Source organism: Dermatophagoides pteronyssinus, unplaced genomic scaffold (genome assembly GCF_027571235.1).
Source record: "Dermatophagoides pteronyssinus isolate colony J.1.1.1.1 unplaced genomic scaffold, Derpt_VIB-CSIC_2022.12 sq0022, whole genome shotgun sequence".
Classification (NCBI taxonomy): domain Eukaryota; kingdom Metazoa; phylum Arthropoda; class Arachnida; order Sarcoptiformes; family Pyroglyphidae; genus Dermatophagoides; species Dermatophagoides pteronyssinus.
The window spans coordinates 609,313-629,705 of record NW_027461546.1 but is presented as its reverse complement, the minus strand read 5'-3'; the positions used below and the strand labels follow the sequence as shown (position 1 = coordinate 629,705).

The window sequence follows — 20,393 nt, the reverse complement described above, 5'->3', positions numbered from 1 at the left end:
ATTGATGAAAAAACGAAAAAAAGGGCAAAATTCTCATTCTTCTTCTTTGATTGCTTGTTCGGTACAACCAAAAATTCTTTCATCGTTTTCATAGATCGGATTTCATTCATTTCATTCATTCAGGATTTTAATTTATTTTCATAGATTTTATTTTCGGTTTGTTTTCTACTTTGTTTTTGTTCAAACATTGTCAATGTGCGCGATATAAAAATAGAACGCCAATAATAATAATAATAATAATAATAAACCTGAATAATAAGCAAACATTCAACCAACCAACCAGCCAATAAACAAGTGTGGATAGGGGGAAAAAAATTAACAATCAGCAGAAATGTTACAAAATGAATATTCTTGTATCCGAACAAACACACAAGCAAAATGTGTCAAATCGCATCAGATTCATTTTTTCTGTGTTTTGTGTTTTTTGCATATTCATTCAGTTTCATACGGTAAACATTTCTTTTGTTTTTTTCGGTCGTTTTTTTCAAATTCCAGATGCGCAAGATTTTCCAGTAAAAAAAATCAGTACCAAAAACAAACAGAGAGAAAATTCTTCTGGAAAGAATTCTCTAAAAATTCAGGCGCCGGATTCGAATTGAGAGAAAAATTCTTGTTTTTCGTTTTTGCGCATTTCGGTAAAACCAGTACCGAATAAACAGCATAGAAAACACTGAGCGCAAACACACTGAGGACAAGAATCAAATCAATGAAAAGCGATATACATAAAAATTGAACGACGAAGAAGTTGAAGGAAGAGAAAAAAATGAAATATATTCCATAACCAGTTGGTATTTGGTTACAAAACGAAACAGATCAGACTGGAAATGAAATAGAATCTTTTTCTTCGGTTGCTTGTTGCGTGATTTGTTTTGTTGTTTTTAAATAAGAAAAAAATTATCAACCTTAATTGATATTTTGTTGTTTTTTGAAATTCGTGATATCCATTGATATATTTTTGTTCAAGAATTTTTACTTTTGTTTACTCTGTTGTTGTTGTTGTTATTGTCATTTGAATTTGTTTGCTGGTTTGATCTGATTGATTGATTGAAAAGGTCAAATGTTCAATCATCGAATGGAAAAAAGAAACACTCAAAACTTCAGATCAAAAACTCTAGATCAAAATCATTTCCTTATTACTTTTTCTTTGCAACAATATAATCAAATCGAATCAATCAATCAATTTTTTTTCTTGTGTGTTTCATCATATTTTCATTACCTAATTTTCTTTTTTGGTGACAATGTTTCAAGTGGTTTTTTTGCTCAAAATTGAATCAATTAAACATAACTTTCTTTCTTTCTTTCTTTCTTTTCTTTTGTTTGTTTCGAAAATCATACGATCAGAATCGAATCAAATCAATCAATCAATTATTAATTAAAATATAATATTTATCGATCAATAATCGATATTATTGACATTTCACCAAATCGTACCAAATGTTCATCTAAAAAAAACTAAAGGTTTGTTTCGAAAAAAAAATCCAAATGTTTTCCCATTTTACACATCATTGACATCATGATCTTTTCTCTGTAAAAAGTGATTATTATTTTTACTTTCAAGTTTAAGTTGTTGTTTTTTTTGTTCCTTAAAAAACATTTCAATTATAATTATAATGATCATGTTGATGATGATGATGATCTAAACGAATGTTTTGGGAAATGTTTTTTTCTTTTTTGCATAATAATTACAGCTAAATTTTCTCTCATTCTGCCTTTCTCAATCTTGTTTCCTTTAAGTTTTCTTTCACACTATCACATCGTAATGATGTAGTTGAAAGAATTTATGAATAATTCTCTAGTTTTCAAAACAACCAAAGAATCAAGAAGCAAGAAGCGAAAATCGATCATTTCCTCGCTTTCAACACAAATTCCTTTTTCTTTCTTTCTTTCTTTCCACACATTTATTTAGTTTCTCTGCTGCTGTTAATGATATTCAATGACATTTACATCATGTGTGTGTTCAGGGTATGAAAAAATTCTTTGAATTAATTATTTGCAGCTTGATTCGATTTGAACAAATAATTTTTTCCATTTTTTTCCCTGTTAATAATCATTATTACAAATGGAACAAATTTTGTATTTTGGGTTTTTTTAAAGTTTTTTTTAAAAAAATTTGAATTTTGTACTTTTTTATAAATTGAAATTGAATGCAATCAATTTTTTTCTCCCTCCCCCTTTGTTCAAAGATAATTTCATTCTCTGCTTCAGGTTTTGTACGTTTAACCAAAACCAGCCAAAACCAAACCAAACCAAACAAACCAGAAAAAAGTTTTCATAACCCTTTCGATTATTGAATTGGAAAAAAAACTAATGATTTTTTTTCAAGTATTAGAAATGGGTTTTTTCCCTTGATTGAGCAATTTGGTTTTATTAAAAAAAAAGTTAATGAAAAGAAATTACTATTTGTTGTTGTTATCGTTGTTGTTGTTTTTGGATTGAAAAAAAAATCCGAAATTATCATCGAAAAAGGCCAAATAAAAGTTTTTTTCATTCATTCATTCGGGGGCAGCAATTCAAAAAACAAAAACTTTGATAAACATTAAAAAAGGTTTTGATGTTTTTGTTGTTGTTGAATATTGAATATATTGAATAAATCGGATTCTCTGATTTTTCCAATTCAGTAATTATCATTAAATGGTCGATTCGCTTTTCTTGTTGTTCAATGATTTTTTCAAAAATTAAACTAATTTAATAAAGACTTTCAAGTTTTTCTTTACCAAAGTTTCAATTTAATCAATAACAATTTCGAAAAAAGGGTTTTTTTCAATTTTGAAATACGAATACCCACAACAAAATGAAAACCTTCCTTCTTCCAAAAAAATGGTTTGTCCACCAGATTCAGTAGATTTGAAAAATTTTGTTTGGATATTTTATTTCCAGTTTTTTTTTCTCCGGTTTCTGGTGTTTGATTGCATCGTGTGTAGGTTTCTTTTTGTTTTTTGTTTTTACTTGAAAAAACATTCAAGTTTTAATTTCAGTTTGAAAAATTTCCATTCAGTTTGCCTTTTTTGTATATTGAATTTTCATTGAAATTTTTTTAAAATAATCATTTAGCACTCTTTAGGGAGGAATATTAAAGGTTTTTTTATTTTCTCATTTTGCTTTCTTTGAAAATATTTTTTTAATCCGTTTTACAGACGAAAAATTTCCGTTTTTTTTATTATCATTATTAAAAATGGTAAACATTTATTGTGTGTAAATAGGAAGAGAAAGAAAAAAGCATTTTAGTACAGGAAAAAAAGCATTTCGTGAGAAATAAACCTTATTCATAAAAAAAAGGATATGAATATTGAAAAAAGGAGAAAGAAAATCCTTACAACAACAAAAAGAAGAATTTGTGGTAAAATAAACACAAAATTTTCTCGCACACAATTTAATGGCCATTTTTTTGAAAATAATTTGCGTTTTTTTTTTCACATAAGAAAAGTGTTGTTGAAATGAGCAAGAATTGAAAGAATGAATGAAACCGAAAAAACTACTACTAGCCCCATAGGAATCTTGACCATTTGAACCAACCAAAAGACTATCATCATCATCTGGATCATTATTATGACGACGACCATTATTATCAAAGTCCGGACATTACTACCATCATCATCAAAATGAATAATGAAATAGCTATGGGAAATGAAATGGATGGATGAAATGAAATGGGTGAAACGAGTGAAATGAAAAACGAATGAAAAATAAATTTCAATTTTACACACTTCTATAATCACGAATAAAAACTGAATAAAAACAGGATTTTTTCCCATGGAAAAAATGAAAAAAAAATTCAACAACAATTTCCTGTGCTTTTTTTCGTTCAAGTGAGGATATTTATTTTTTTTTCTTCAAAATTTGCTTTTGAAAAATGTAGAAAATATTTTTTCTGCGTTTATATATGCATATACAATGTAAACATTGAACCAAAAACTGGAAAAATTTTTTTCCTTCAAATTTCATCGAAAATCCTGTGAATATTGTAATAATGGAAGAAGAGAGAGAAAAATATCAATCATTTTTCATTTGCTTTTGTTTTTGTTTCTTCAAACAAATGTATCATCATTAGTCAAATTGTTTTGCTTTGTTTCTTGATATTTTATCATCAACAAGCAACATTTAACCTATTGTATTTCAGGATGTTATTCCAGATGAAAAAAGCAAAACCTATCCAAGCGTTTCTTACCATTGAAAAATGATAACCCAGAATATAGGATGACAGAATTTGCTTGCTTGTTTGCGTGAAAATAAACATCATTCAAAAAATAATTATGACTAATGATGATCAAGTCCTGAAATGAATGATTTATTTATTTATAATTTTTTCTTTTTACTAAATTTTTTGTAAAAATTTGTAAATTAAATTTAAATAAAATAGTCATTTTATATAAACATTTAAAATTGGCTTTATTATTACTCACCATAATCATCATCATCATCAAAGTGTTAATTTCATTTTAAAATGAAGAAAAAAAATTTCCACCACTAAATTATCATCATTATTTTTCACAGAGCTTAAGTATATATGTGTGAAACCATAAACAAGCACTTAACACTAACAACAGCAAAGTAACACAACAACACACACTGTAATGTTGGCTTCACTGCATTGCATTTTTGTTTTCATCATCAATTTGATATAGCCCAAAAAATTATATTGGAAACAAAACAACCAATTTAAAATATTAATTTAGCGTTTTTTTTCTTCTTCTTTTTGGAACATCTCAATTTTCTTGTGGAAAATGATTCGATATCATTTCTATTTGGGATGTTTTTCTCCAAAGTTTTCTGTTGTTCTTTTTCTGCTTTTGTTGTTCGGCTTCGTATGTCTTGTTCTCGCTTTGAAGATCAAAAATAAAGCAGAAAAAAAACAGAAAATAACAGAAAAATAGCAGAATGATAATAACATTATTCGATTGATCCAATTATCAAGTTAAATTATCTGTTATAAATATAATTATTATAATAATAATTTTACAAACAACAACAACATAATGATTATTATTATCATCATCATTATTATTATATTTTTTTACCCCTCTTTTAGTTAACAAATAATGATTATTATTATAATGATAATGATAATTTTTAACATACGTTTTTTGCCGTTGTCGTTGTTGGCATCAATAGTTTTCATGTTTCAATAGAAATGTATCCGGTTTTTTTTCTTCTTTGTTCATCATTCAATGAGAAAAAAAAGAAGAAAGTCGTTGTCAATTGTAATTTCAGAGAAAAGAAAAATTCTTGCCGCCGCTGCTTGTCTTATTTACAATCAAAAAAAAAATTATAGTCATATTGCCAGAATTGTTACCAAATTGTTTCTGTTGTCGATGCCTGGTAATGATGATTGTCTAAATAGCTTATTATATAAGTTATGTGTCTGGGTGTATATAGCCGTTGTTAATACAGTTTTTTTTGATTATAAATAAAAAGCTATAAACGTTTCTCTTTTTGTCAGCTAGTTAGTTAGTTAGTTAGTTGATTGTAAATGTCTGCTGAAAAAACGATGATCATGATCGATGTAATGGTTTTTCAACCAAAAAAAAACCTATATCAACATTGATGGCAAATCATCATCATCATTATGATTATCGCCAATCATTTAGCATCAGGCAAAATGTTTTTCTTTATTTTTATTTGTAACATATGCAATCGAAAATGGAAGAAAAAACTTGAAGGGAAAAAAATCTTGCTTTTCCCGTAAACTTTCTAATGTCTGTGGTATCTCCTCTGCAAAATGTTTACTTTATAGCCCTATATAAAAAAAAACTTGACTTGTTGACGTCGTTTGTAATGATTTTTTTACTATTTTGTCACTTTTTTTTCTTGATTAATTCTCATTGTCATCAATATGATTCCCCCCAAAAAAAAGAAATCCCTCATTTTTCAATGTATTCAAATGAATGATGACAACTTTAGGAAAACTCGATAATAAATTCTTGCTTTTTTCTTTCCTTTTCTTCAAATCAGAACACGAATTACGATTATTGTGAATCCTTTCCTAAAAATAGAAAGGCTGTGAATCTTTTTCATTTTATTTCTGGTTGAAAATCGAGTTAATATCTTTTTTGTCTGGTGAGAGAATTTACAACAAAAAAATTGTAATTTTTTTCAATTAAAAAAAATCAGCAGAATATAATTTCACAATATTGAATTGGGAATCATATTTTCCTCCGGGATATATTCCTTCTTTTTTCCCCATTATTCTGTTCCGTTCACCATAAATTTGATTTTCCTTCATTCATTTTTTTCTCTCACTTTCCGCTTCATCGAAATAAAAAAACACTAACCAGAAAAGAAAAAAATCATTGACCAGAATTGACAGATTGGTTGATTGGTTAGCTTAACAACGAACAAAACAAAACAACAGAAAATAAAAGAGAAAAAGTTTTATCATTCAACCAGATCCGGATTCATTCATGCATTCCAATTCCATTTATCCATCCATCATAGGATTATTATTTATTTTTTTCCCATCGTTATTATTATTATCTTCAAACCAGAATAACAATTCGGTTATGGAAAAGAAAAACCCTGATGAAAACAAAAAAATTTGCGGCAGCCAATTCATTGGGAAGAGAAATGATTTACCCGAAAATCTAGCGAATCAAATTTCTTCTATTTTTTTCAAATTGTTTTATTCAACTTTTCTATTTTATCCCGTTAGGATTTTTTGTTTTTGTTTTTCACAATGTGGATTTTCATCAATATAGATTTTCAATTATCTCGATATACAGTCGATAAAACAAACAAAGAGAGAGAGAGAGAGAGAGAGAATATAACGAAATTTATTTGAAATCAATTTTCCCAGAAAAAAAATCTATAAATTATTTTTTTTTCAATTGAAAACAGATGAAAAGTTTAATATTAGAAGTTGTCCATTATCATTATTAATGACAAAAACAACAAATAACAAATAAATAATCTTATAGAATCTATAATATAGATGTTGATCTTGGATCTAATAATCTACTAATCTCAGATGATGATGACATTTGTATTTGATAAAAAGAATTTTTTTATATTGTTTTTTTCGTTATAAAAAAAATTATTACAAACGGATATTACAAGAATTTATTGGATTTTTTCTTTTGAAAAATCTCTATAACTCTTTCGACAAGAAAAAAAACAAAAGAATATTCTTTTCTTTTTGTTTTTCACTTGATAATAATATGATCAAGAATTTCATTCACTAAAATGATTTACGGATTTTTTTTTGGTCGGAAATTATTGTAATTGTAACAATTTTTAAACACGAAACAAAAGAAAATTATAAATTACTTTAGGAATTTTGTGTTAAGTTTTTCTTTTTTGGAAGGGGTGCGAAGAAAAATGGATTCGCAAACGAAAAAACAAAAGAAAAAATTCCTTTTCCATTCATTTTAATCGATAATAAGTTAACACTGTGTGCATCATCATTTTTCTTCTCTCTTTCTCCCCTATTTCTATACGAAGGTTGTTGTTGTTTGAAATAACAAAACAAAAAAATCTTCGATTCCAATTCGAGTCAAGAATCTTTTTCCGCTGATAAATTCAAGTTTGTTTTGTTTTTGTTTCTTTCTTGGCCCTGTCATTGATAAGAGAATTTCTTCTTCTTCATCGTCGTCTTTGTTGTCTAGATTTTCTTTTTTTCTCACTGCCAATTCACAAACAAGACGATTTCTCATTTCGATATTGATGTATCTGATGTATTAAGACTTTTGGGAAAAAAATACCCAATTCGACATTCAAAGTCAATTGCACTCGAACAATATTAATTTGAATTCTTTTGTTTCCTGGAATAAGTTTAATTCTTTCCTTTTCTCTGTTTTCTCTTTTTATTCATTTTAGCGTTGGGAAACAAAAATTTTCGGGAAAAACACCACCACCAAGAACAACATCGACAATTAACAAAAAAGGAAACAGAAAATCCACTATGAATCAATGAATGTAAAAGAAAATTTCCGGAAAATAATCTGTAACAAATTGCCTTTGTTCAATTAATCAATCAATCAAAAAAAAATCAGAAAAAATCAAAAGAAAAAATCATTCAATAAGCAACAATCAAAGAAATTTCCTGGAAATATTATCATCATCATCAAAAATGACGAATGAAACATCGTCTTCGTCGTCATCGATTATTCTTCTTTTATATGAAAATAATAATGATGGATTAGATGATTATTACAAGGATAATCTTAATAATGATGATGGAAATACAATCGGATTAATACAAAAAACCAATATGACCATATCTTCTATTTATAATAGTTTAATTAATGAACCAAATCAAATGATTGATGATGGCAATCATCATCATCATAATTTATTGAATTTATTATCAACGAATCAAACATCAACAACAGCGGCGACTATTTCAACAACAGCAATGATTAACGAATTAAATAATGTTTTAAATAATCAATATGATCGTAATGAATTTTATGGTGAAATATTTCATCGTTTAAATTATGAATATAGAAATATACATGGTTATCTTAGTTTAGTTGTTTGTGTTTTCGGTATTATTGCTAATGTACTTAATATTATTGTATTAACAAGGTTTGTCATTTTTTCTCGTTTGTAAAACCTCATAATTTTCATTATCAATCGCTTTTCATTTGTTTGATGTTTTAAATTAGAAAAAATATGGAATCACCAACCAATACAATATTAACCGGTATGGCTGTATCCGATCTATTGGTTATAGCATCATTTCTTCCATATGTAATACATAATTATATACGTACTGAAGTGCCCGAAGAACAAATGTATAATTATGGTTGGGCAGTATTTACATTATTTCATGCACATAATACTGTTTTATTTCATACAATTTCAATTTGGTTAACAGTATTATTAGCTGTATGGCGTTTTATTACTGTAAGGTAAATTGAAAAATTTAATTAAACTTTTTTAAAAAAAACTGATAATAAATTTTTTACAAACAAAAAAACAAAATAACTTTATTTATCTGCAAGTTGAATAGTCAATGTGTAACAACAGTAACAAAAACAGCAAAAACAGCAACACAAAAGCAATCGTCAAGTTCAAAACAGAAAAAGATAAAATCCAAATCAAAGTGAATGCCATTCATTTCTGAATACAGTGGTACCTCGGTTAACGAATACCTCGGTTAACGAAATTTTCGGTTAACGATTTCGGTCAGGAAACCGTTAACGACGATTTTTTCGGTTAACGATGATTAAAAAACAAGTATTGCATTGTATTTCGGTTAACGAATATTTCGGTTAACGACGGTTTTTCAGGAACCGATCATCGTCGTTAACCGAGGTACCACTGTATAGATAATTTTGAACGCAAACACTCAAACACAAACACACATTCAGAGATCAAATAAAGCTTAGCTGTCATAATTGTCTTGATGCCTTTTTTTTCATAATTCTGCCTTATAACTATCACTGTCACTGAAACACTTTATCAGGATTTTTTGGTCAAAACAAAAAAGAATGAAAGGAAAAAGACCATCTCTAGACATTGAAAGTCCTTAAAGAAGAATTTACAAAGAAGAAATATGAGAATGAATAATAGAAATAGATAACAGAAGGAAGGAGAAAACGAAACGAAGTAAAATGAAAAAGAATCCAAGTGTCAGTATTAATATTTTTCTTATTATAAGTACTACAACATTCATTACAAGATGATAATACTGATTCTATTTTGTAAATCTTATGTTATTTATTTTCTTCTTCTACTTTTACTTTTTCTACTTCTTTAGCCAAATGAATATAGATAGATAGATAGATAGATAGAGATAGATAGTTATTTTCATTTAGTTTAGGTTAAGTTAAGTTAAGTTAAGTTAAGTTAGTTAGTTTAGTTAGTTACAAAAAAAACATAAGGGTATATTAATATAATTTTTATTTATTACAAAAAACAAACGTTACAAATCGGAACCGATTTGTAACGTATTCTGACAGCAATAATAATATTTTGCGAAAAAGCAGACAACCAAAACCAAAAGCAAAAACAGTTTGTTTGTTTGTTTGTTTTTGGGTTGTCAAAATTGGTTAGCATCAAAAATTTGTTTCGTTTCTCGATATTTTCATTCATTTTCATTTGAAAAACACAAAACTTTTATTGGATAAAATGCGGGCCATACTTCCACAAAGACAGACCAAACAAACCAAAACAAACAAACAAACAGACCCATATCGAATGCCAGAAAAACCAAACAAAAAATTGAAACATATGGATGCCAATTGAATAATCATTTTTCTCTGTTGTTTTTTCTTTCTTCTAATTGAATAACCGAAAAAACCGAATCAAAACCCGAAAAAAACCCGAAAAAACCGAAAAACCAAATACAGAACACCATTACGAACAAGATCATTATTGACAATTGGACGTGCCCGTTTATACATATTATTGGTTTATCTGATTGTACCAATATTCTGTATACCAGTATTTATTACATTTACAATACATCCAATACCGGTAATTAATCAACATAAAAATATATCAATTTATACGGTAAGTTTTTGGAAATTTTCTTTCTTGTTTACATAGAAACTTTTTGTTGTTGTTTTGTTTTGATTTCCGATTTTGTTTTGCTTGTTTGTCATCAAATATTCTTGCTTTTTGTTCCGAAATTTTTTCCTACGGAAAAACAAATAATCGATACAATCGATTGTTTTTTTATCGGGAATTTTCTTGTATTTTTTTTCTTCTCAATGATGATTATTCCCGGAATTTTTTTTTTGCTTCAATTTTGCATGTAACATTTTTGTTTTTGGTTTCATTCCCTCCACCCACACACACTGTTATTTTTCAAAATGTATCTAAATTGAGAAGCCGGAAAAAAATATACCAGACATATTGGCTATTTGAACGAAAAAAAAACAGGAATCAGGAATCAAGAATCAAGAAATCAGAAATCAAAAACTACAATCCGGAAAAATGTTTCCATTTTTCATTTGAAATTTTTTTTTCGAAGAAAATATTGAAACCGACCAAAACAAACAAATGAAAAAAAGATTGATTGAGAAAACATAAACTTTCATATTGGAAACAAATAACCGGAGAAAAATTCAAATCACGTTTGTTCGGAAAGAAAAAAAAATCATTAGGTTTTTTTTTGTTGGTTTTTTGTTGTTTTGAATTCGATGAAGTGAAACGAAAGTTTCCAAATAAATTCATTTGAAAAATTTGTTAGCCGAATGAATGAATGAAAAAAAATTCAAAACTTCTGGACCAAAGGGGAGAGAAGAATTACAACAACAACAACAACAGTAAACATCATTTGTTATCAAATTTTTTCCGCTTCAATTTTCATTTTATTATCAAGGGGGGAAGAAGTGAAAATAAATTTTGAAACAAATATTTACATTTTGTAATTTTCTTCCCTCCATTTGTCCCCTTTATCCAATTTTTACACACGTTCGACTATGTGGTTTATTGAATTTTGATTTTTCGATTTTTTCGATCCAAAATTTTTTTCCCTTGTAAATAAATATGACATTTTTTGAATGTCTTACTGCGACAAACAGAAAAACAGAAGAAAAACAATTCTATTACAATTCAATTGAAGTATGCATCAAGAGGGGGAAAACAGAATCGTCTACAGAATTTGTCTCCATTTTGATGACAGTAGTACTGAAGAAACCGTCATTCAGAAATTTGTTTTCAATGTTTTCAAACATTGGGTTTCTCTTTGTTTCAACATTGGTTTCAACATCGTTGTTTCTGAAACGACTGTTTTGGGACAAATTCCAAATGATGACACACAGAGAAAACGAAAAAAAAACAAAATTCAACATTATAACATCATCATAATAATAACCATAATAATAATTATCATCATCATCATTATTAATCATTCACAGATTTACAAAGTACAATAATAATAATAATATTTTTATTGTCTTTGACTTTTCTCTCTTATTGCTGTTGCTGTTGTTGTTGTTTGAATCACATCAGATTCTGTTGTTTATGTTTTTAACATTGTTATAATTCCATACTGAATGAATGAATGAAAATGTAGAATCTAGCCTGCCATCAGCGAAAAAAAAATCCAGAATTTTCAGCAGAAAAATCCAGAATTTCACTGATTATATATAGCTAAAAGTGAGGATAGAATTTCTATTTGATTCTATTAAAAACAACGATGATAATAATCCATGAATGAACAACAACAACAACAGAAAATTCTACACACATTCATTCATATGATTCTACAACAACAACAACCGAAATTCCTTTTCGTTCCCTCTTTGGTTTTTCAGATACCAGATACTGTCAGATACAAATGATGATGATCATAATGTTGTTGTTGTTGTCGTTGTCTGTACAATTTTTTCGTTTCTGGAATTTTTGTTTTTTACGCCGAAAAAACAAAAAATAAAATTTCACTAGATACAATAATCATATTACCAGGAACAGATTCACTTTCTTTCAGATTCATTATCTCTCTCTCTCTCTCTCTCTCTCTCTCTCTCTCTGCGTGTGTGTTTGCGCGAAGAAATCAAGGATAACCATTTGTTTTATTAAGGCAATTATCACGGTTGTTTCCATGCATGCATGATGTGAATGTTTCTTGGAAAAAAATCGATTCTTTTGTCGTTTTTCTATGGATATTTTTCTACAAATCCATTTTTGTTTTATCTTCTACAACAAGCGAACAAACAAACAATAACGACCAATATGATGATATGTTTTGCCTTTAAGCAAATTTTATTAACACAATATCATCATCATTGTCGGTTATTGTATCGAAAATTTTCTGTTGTTGTTGTTGTTGTTGTTTACATTGTAACAATCATCATCATCATGTTGATATTCGTCAATTGATGATGTATTTCATTTCATTTTCATTGTTGTCTATCGTAAATGCATCGAATGATCATTTTTGAATTGCTATTTTGAATTTTTTTTTCAATAACTATGTGTGTTTGTATGCTTAAAAATAGACAAAATACAAAGAAAAGAAAAAGAAAAAACTTTCCGAAACAATTCTTTTTTTTCTGATAAACCGTATCGATTGATTGAAAATTTCTTTTTGAAAAGTTTCTTGTTTTCTTTTTTCTTCTTGATATACGGTTATGTATACATTGTCAACGAGGGAAAAGAAGAAATCATGTTTATTGGGGAAAAAAATTTTTTTACATTTTTTTCTGATTGAATTAACATCATTTTGTCTGTGTGTGTGTGTTTTATTGATAATCAATTTCATGGAAAATTCTGCTGCTGCTGCTTTTTGAGGGGAGGGGAAAGCAAACTATAATGACTATAATGAAAATGAATTCAATTTTTTGTTTTCTTTGGAAAATTTTTTTCATCAAAGAAAATTTAACGAAGAAAAACCTGAAGAAAAAATTTCTTTAAAAACAGAATCGATGACAAAAGAATCTTTCCAAAATTCTTTTGTCATCGATTCTTTTGGAGGCAAAAAAGAATAAATGTTTGATTTTGTTGTTGTTACGGATGAAAAAACCTGAAAACTTTTTTTCTGATTTTATCTGGAAAAAAAATTTTTCCAAAAGAAATTTTTCCAAATAAAATCAACCTGTACTTTTTTTTGTGTCATTGATGAAAATGATAATTTCAATTATTTATCAAGTTTTTTTTCTTTTGATCAAAACTTTCATTGCTTATCGATCAATTAATCGCTGGTGGAAAAAAGAAAAGAAAAACTTGTTCAAAGAAAATCGATTATTATTACTACAGATGGGAAACTTGAAAGAAAGAAAACTTTCCAGAAAAAAAAAGTTTGTCATTTTCAACAAAGTTTTAAATATTTACAATTTCAATGTTTTTTGAATGAAAAACATGATGAAAAACATGAAATAAATATTGAGAAAAACATTATCTGATCAATATTTTTATTCTGGCTTTCACTAATAATAATTCTCATTAATCATTTCAATGGAAAAAACTACCAAGAACCGAACTTTTTTTTCAATTTCAAAGTTGTCAAATTTGATGATTAATTTCCATATGTTTTTCGGTAATAGTTTTTTACCCGGAATTTTTTTTCAAAAAAAAAATTCTTCATTATTCCGGTATTCGGAAAAATCATTATTATTTTATTCGGAGAAGCGAATTTTCATTCAATTCACTTCATGCGCTTGTAATTTGTAAAAAATTTTTTTTATACAAATTTCGTTGAAAGTTAACGAAACACATGTTTTCTTTGCTTCAAATGTTAGTCATATGTTTGTTTGTTTGTTTGTTTTCTCTCCCTTCTTTCTTTCTAATTGACTGACAAGGTTTTTGATTGTTTTTTCTTAAATTCTTATTGCTTTTGTTTCTCTCATTCAAAATTCGTCATATGATAATTTACATTCTTTCACTATCATCGCCAATTATTTTGATACAGTTCTTCTTCTTCTCCTTTTATTTGCCCTTAAATTTTTATGATTTTTTTCTACATCCAAAAAACAATCGGGTATTTGTGCGGGTATCATGAGAATTGCATGTTTGTCATCGTTTGTTTGTTTGTTTAGATAATTTGTCGATGAAATGTTTGAACATCAATCATAAATTATCCATTCTTTTGTTGTTGTTGTTGTTGTTTTCACTAGGAATATAAACAAAACAACAACAACAACAACAAAACCTTCTTTTTTTTTCTCTTGAAAGATTCATAAACACACACACATATGCAAAAAAACCATATGTCTATCACTAGTTGTTGTTGATGGAAGATGAACAACAACAACAACGAAAAAATCCTCCCGTATTTACCGAAATTCCGGAAATTATTCTCTTGTTTTTGACATTTTGGTTGTTTTTAACTTGTTTTTTTTTTTTTGGACATTACAAACAGACCAACAGCTCCCACGCACACAGATAATTTATGCATGCAAATAAAAAACAAACCGAAACGAAACGAAACGAACGAAATAAAAAATCAAACAAAAAAACCTTAATGACAGAAAAACATTTTGATGAACAAGAGAAAGGGGAATTTTGACTTGAAATTGAGTTAGTGAGAAACAAAATTATTCAAATTCTCTTCATTATCATTCTGTACATTCATACATTTTCTGTACATACATATTCTGTACATACACAGTTAATATAAACACAAAAAAAAATTTGAAAAACAACAGTTTTTTTTCACTTGTTTTTCATCGCTTTTTTCCCCTTTTGTTGGTGGCTATTTTTGTCATTTGTAAGGTGGAATCCATTTTTCTCTCTAATTCATTTCCCTTTATGTAATTGGATATTATAATCGATAGATCGATCGATCGATCGATTTGGTGATCTTTTGATTTGATTATTGCACACACACACACACACACACACGAAATCAAAGATTATCTTTCGCACACAATAGATCAAATTTATTGTCATTTGATTCTTGATTCCTTTTAAACACTCCCTGTTCACCACCCAGACTCTTTTTCTTCTCTTGATTTATTCAAATACCCAAATACCGTGCAATCAATCCCCCAAACACCCCTCGCACACACACACACCCGATTGCTTTTATCATTTCCATCTATCCTGCCTATACAATGATGAAATCCTGATTATTCATTCATTCATTGTTTGATGCTCATTTTTTTTGTTTTTCACTCAGAAACCATCAACAGATAAAATCAAATTCATCATCATCATATTATTCAACGTAGAAATGGAAAGAAAAAAAAATATAGAAAAACAAAGACATTCTTATTAATGTTGTTTTGTCTTCGTTTTTGTTGCTTTTTGTTTGTTTTTTTCGTTTGTTTGAATTTGAAAAAAAACGAAATAAATAAGCATATAACAAATGGGAATTGTGAAATGGAAACATGAACTGAAACATAAAATGAAAATGAAACAATCCATTCATTCTATCCATCTAGCTATAGCTATCTAGCTATCGATCTTAATGTTATGTTCATAAAAAAAAATATATATTTTATTTTCCACTGATAGATTGATGTTTTTTGTTTTTGTTTCTCACCAGCATTATCAACATCATCATCATTGGGAAAATATTGTTCGAGCTTTTTTCGCTTTGTTTTATTGCACTCTCTTTTGCACTCTCTTCTCTTTTTTGCACTTTTACTTGATACAGTTCAGATATAATTCAGTAACAATCAATTTTTCTTTCGTTTGTTTGATACTTTATGAATGAATGGAAAAAACATATCATATCCATAAAGAATAATGTTGTTGTTGTTGATCGAAAGATGTTGAAATGAAATGATAAAAAATTGTCTGGAGAAACTACAGAAAGTTGAGAAAATTGGCAGGAGAGGAAAAATCTCCAGTTTCTCAACTTGAACAACTTAATCACCATAGTTTGTTTTTCTCTTCATTCGTTCATTCATTCATTAAATGGCTTAATATTTAGCTTTATTTTTTTCCAATTATAAAGCTAAATAAAGATTTTCATCAGTATTCTTAATGCTAATCTTATTGTTATTTAGATAAACGATGAAGATAATGATGATGATGAAATTGAAAAATGAAAAGAAGAATGAGATTTCATAATTAACAAACAACCAGAAAGAAAAAAAAAATCTATTTAGCAAGATGATGATGATGAAGAAGAAATTTTCCAGTTTCAGTTTCGATATTCTATATATGTGTTCGAAAAAGACATTTATAATAATGTTTCATAAATCGATTTATTACATCATCATCATTTTCAAGTGGTAATTTTACTGTATGTTTATTACACACACACACAACATTTAAAACATTTCTATTACATTTCTACCATTGAATTTCTACCATTTCTGTTTTTTATAGACAAGGAATAAGCGAAATAAGAAAAAAAGACAAAAAAAAATTGAATTTTTTTGGAATTTTCGCTTCCAGATCTATGGAAATAGAGATAAAAATAGTTTTTTTCACACACATCATAATTATCTGTTTTTGCATTGAGCAACAACAGAAAATTCAATCGAAAAATAAACGTGTTCAAATTGGATTTCTTTTCAGTTTCTTTACAGTTTCTTTTCAATTCTTTTGAATTTTATCATCCGATATTATCTGCTAGAGAGATAGAGATGGAGATAGAGAGAAAGAGAGAAAATCTGACGAACAAAAAGAATTGAATGCAAAAAAAATATTAATACCTTTTTCCAGGGAAATATTATCAAGTGGAAAAAAATGCACTTACCTTCTCTATGGAGATTGCTGATTAAAATTATTTTCTATTCCAGAAATTGATAAAGTGATGAAATTTTTGTGAATCTTTTTCCAATCAAATATTTGAATTCAGATGAAAAAAAAATTGATAATAATCCTTGTCGTTTCCATTTTGCCCGAAAATTAATTGCTTGTTTTGCATGTTTTCAAATGAAATTTTCACTTATTCAGTTATTTTCTGTTGAAAATTTATTAATAATTTTTTCTTTCTTGTAACAAAAAAAACCAGGTTGATATTGTAAAATTGGAAGGAAAAAATCATGAACTATTGGAAAAAATAACATTCTGGGTATTTTCAGTATTTATGAAATTAATACCATGTGGTTTATTAACATGTATAACATTAGCATTGATAAGAATATTGATTGAAGCTAAAAAACGTAAAGAACGTTTATTGAAAGGAAATTTTCCCGTTGCATCAAAATCATCTGCATCAATTATCAATCATAATAATAACGGTAATAGCAACAATCCAACGATATCGATCAATATTCCGAATCAAAATAATCAAATTCGTTCATCACCAACGACAACCGCAACAGCAGTAGCGACGGCAGAAGCATCAATCAAATCGCAATCAAATCAAAATAACACTGATGATATTCATCAATCAAATAGTGAGAATGATAAAAGTGATAATCAAAAACAACCAAAATTAGTTAAAATAGATCAACTAGCGAAACCAATCAGCAGCAAAAGCAATAAAAATCATCGCCATCATCATCATCACCGAAAATCAAATCGTTCAAATGAAAATGAAACAGAAGAAGTAAAAAGTTTCTGGAAAGTTTGCCAAATTTGTCGTAATTGTACAAATTCAATGATAAGAAAATTTACAACAACAACAACAACATCGACAACGACGACCAGATCCTGTTCATCATCATCATCGTCGTCGTCTTCGTCGTCATCGTCATCGTCATCGTCACCAACACCATTATCATCATCATCATCACCATCAACATCATCGTATGTATCGATACAACCGAATCAATTACAATTGAAAAAACAAGATATTAAGCTCAAATTTCGAAATTCATCATCAACATCGATTCAAAATTCAAATATTCAACAACAACAACAACAATCAATACCGAATCCACCAACATTACATACATCATCATCATCATCATCATCCGGTAATTCTGAACGTACAACCAGAATGTTAATCGCTGTTTTGATAATGTTTTTAGTATGTGAATTTCCTTCCGGTATTTTAGCACTGTTAAGTGGAATATTGGGAAAATCATTTTTCAAAAATGTTTATGGTAATTTTGGTGATCTAATGGATATGTTAGCATTAATAAATTCAGCTGTAAATTTTGTTTTATATTGTTTAATGTCACAACAATTTCGTAAAACATTTTCACAATTATTTTGTATTAGATGGACAGTTGAAATGGAAAATGTTGGTAGACATCATCATCATAATCATACAAGACATTCATGTATTGGATCGCCAACAACAACAATGATAATACCACAACAACAACAATCAAATCGGACATTACAATCGGATTATAATGATCGAATACTACAGCAAAAACAACAACAACAACAACAAAATCCTGAACAAATCGAAAATCAAAATGAATCAATTTCAATGAAAATTGTAAGAAAAAATTCCAATAATACGATGACAATCGATATAATCGATAATAATGATCGATTATCGATGGAAAATAATAATAATAATATGATTAAAATTAATAATAATGATGATGATTGTCAACAACAACAACAACAACAACAACAAATGAAAAAAGCAAATAATTTATTAGTTGTTGCAACAAATATTAATTCAATGAAATTGAAACAAAAAAATGAAATTATTACAACAACGATGGCCAACAACAACAACAATGTTATTAATGATTTAAATGGTAATAATGGTAATAATAATGGTGTTAACATCAAAGGTGGCGCTGGTGTCAGTTCGAATTTATCATCATCATCAACAACAACAACAACATCCGTATAAATCAAAGTTTTTGTCGCTAAAATTTTATCGATTTTTAGTTTGTTTTGTTTTGTTTTTAATTTTAATTTTCTTATAAATAACTATTTTTAAAAAAAAATATGATTATTGTAATTTCAAAAATAAAATAAAGATGTTTTATAAATTATAAAAAAAAATTATAAAAAAATTATCATTTTTTTTTGCTCTGATTGTTGAACAAGTGGAATTGTTTTCCGGAGGGGGGAAAAATAGCCAAACGGAAGAGGGAGGAAGGTGGCCTGGGTGAGAAACATCCACTATCATCATTGGGGGATGTAAAAAAGAAGAAGAAGGGGTGAAACAACCGAAATTCTTGCCAATCGAAATGGCAACAGAATTTCGATTTATAAAGCTGATGATGATTGTTGTTACACTACTTTTCTGTTTTTTGTGTTTTTTGAATTATGCTAAAAATAATGCCTTTCAAAAATGTATTTGTTTTTGTTCCATTTTTTTTCTGTTTTTTCGGAATCTATTTTTGAATCAGGCAAACAGAATTACATTGTTTTGTCTCCTGGTAGTAAAGCGAGAAATAGAGAGATTTTCTGTTTCCCCCCAGCTCTCACAATTGGTTTTCTGGTTGTATGCAAATTTTGAAACCAAAAATGCACTTTTCACAGCTTAATTCATCATATTTGAAACGAAAAAAATGAATTTTTTCTTTTTATTTATTGTTTTGAACACATGTGGTGAGTGAATCATCCAACATTCAAATTCATTCAGTTCTGATTGATGAAAATCAATCAGATTTATGTTGTTTTGGATGGAGGCAATAAATGGGAAGGGGATGTAAAAACATTTATGCAATACCTACTGATGGCTAAGAACATTATTACTTTGAATAAGGAGAAAAAAAACATTGGAAAAAAGTAACCAAATGAGATTTGAATGAATGAATGAATAAATGATAAAGTTTTGTTTTTTTTTTTTTGAAAATTTTCTACTTTAAAATTTAAGTGTGACAATTTGTAAAGTGAAAAAAATTTGAAAATTTGAAAATTTAAAATTTTTCTGGTTTCCAATAAAAGAATTTCTTTGAAAAACAAAGTTTCAAGCAAGCTCTTCTTTTCTTTTATTTTGTTTATTTTCATTGGAATTTATAACTACTTCTTCTGGCTATTGAACTTGATGGAGATCAAAAAACAAAGAAAAACTTAAAAACTTAAAAATGTCAGCCAATAATCCCGATTATTGGGCTGGAATCTTTGATTTTAGGTGCACAAATAAAAAAATTTTTTGTAAAAATGATGAATTTGATTCAGTGCAACCAAGTAACAAAGATCAACGATCTTGATCATTATCATCTTTATAATATGAATTGAACGGT

At 27.7% G+C, this 20,393-nt stretch overlaps 1 protein-coding gene across 1 annotated transcript; it reads left to right on the top strand.

The window, feature by feature from the left end:
- Positions 1–789: 789 nt before the first annotated feature.
- On the top strand, positions 790–19,103 carry LOC113794058 (uncharacterized). Its single transcript, XM_075823013.1, has 5 exons — positions 790–1,458; positions 7,810–8,520; positions 8,601–8,846; positions 10,290–10,452; positions 17,297–19,103. The coding sequence occupies exons 2-5, from the start codon at positions 8,063–8,065 to the stop codon at positions 19,046–19,048; spliced, it is 2,619 nt and encodes an 872-aa protein (XP_075679128.1). The 5' UTR covers positions 790–1,458; positions 7,810–8,062; the 3' UTR covers positions 19,049–19,103.
- The last annotated feature ends 1,290 nt before the right edge of the window (positions 19,104–20,393 follow it).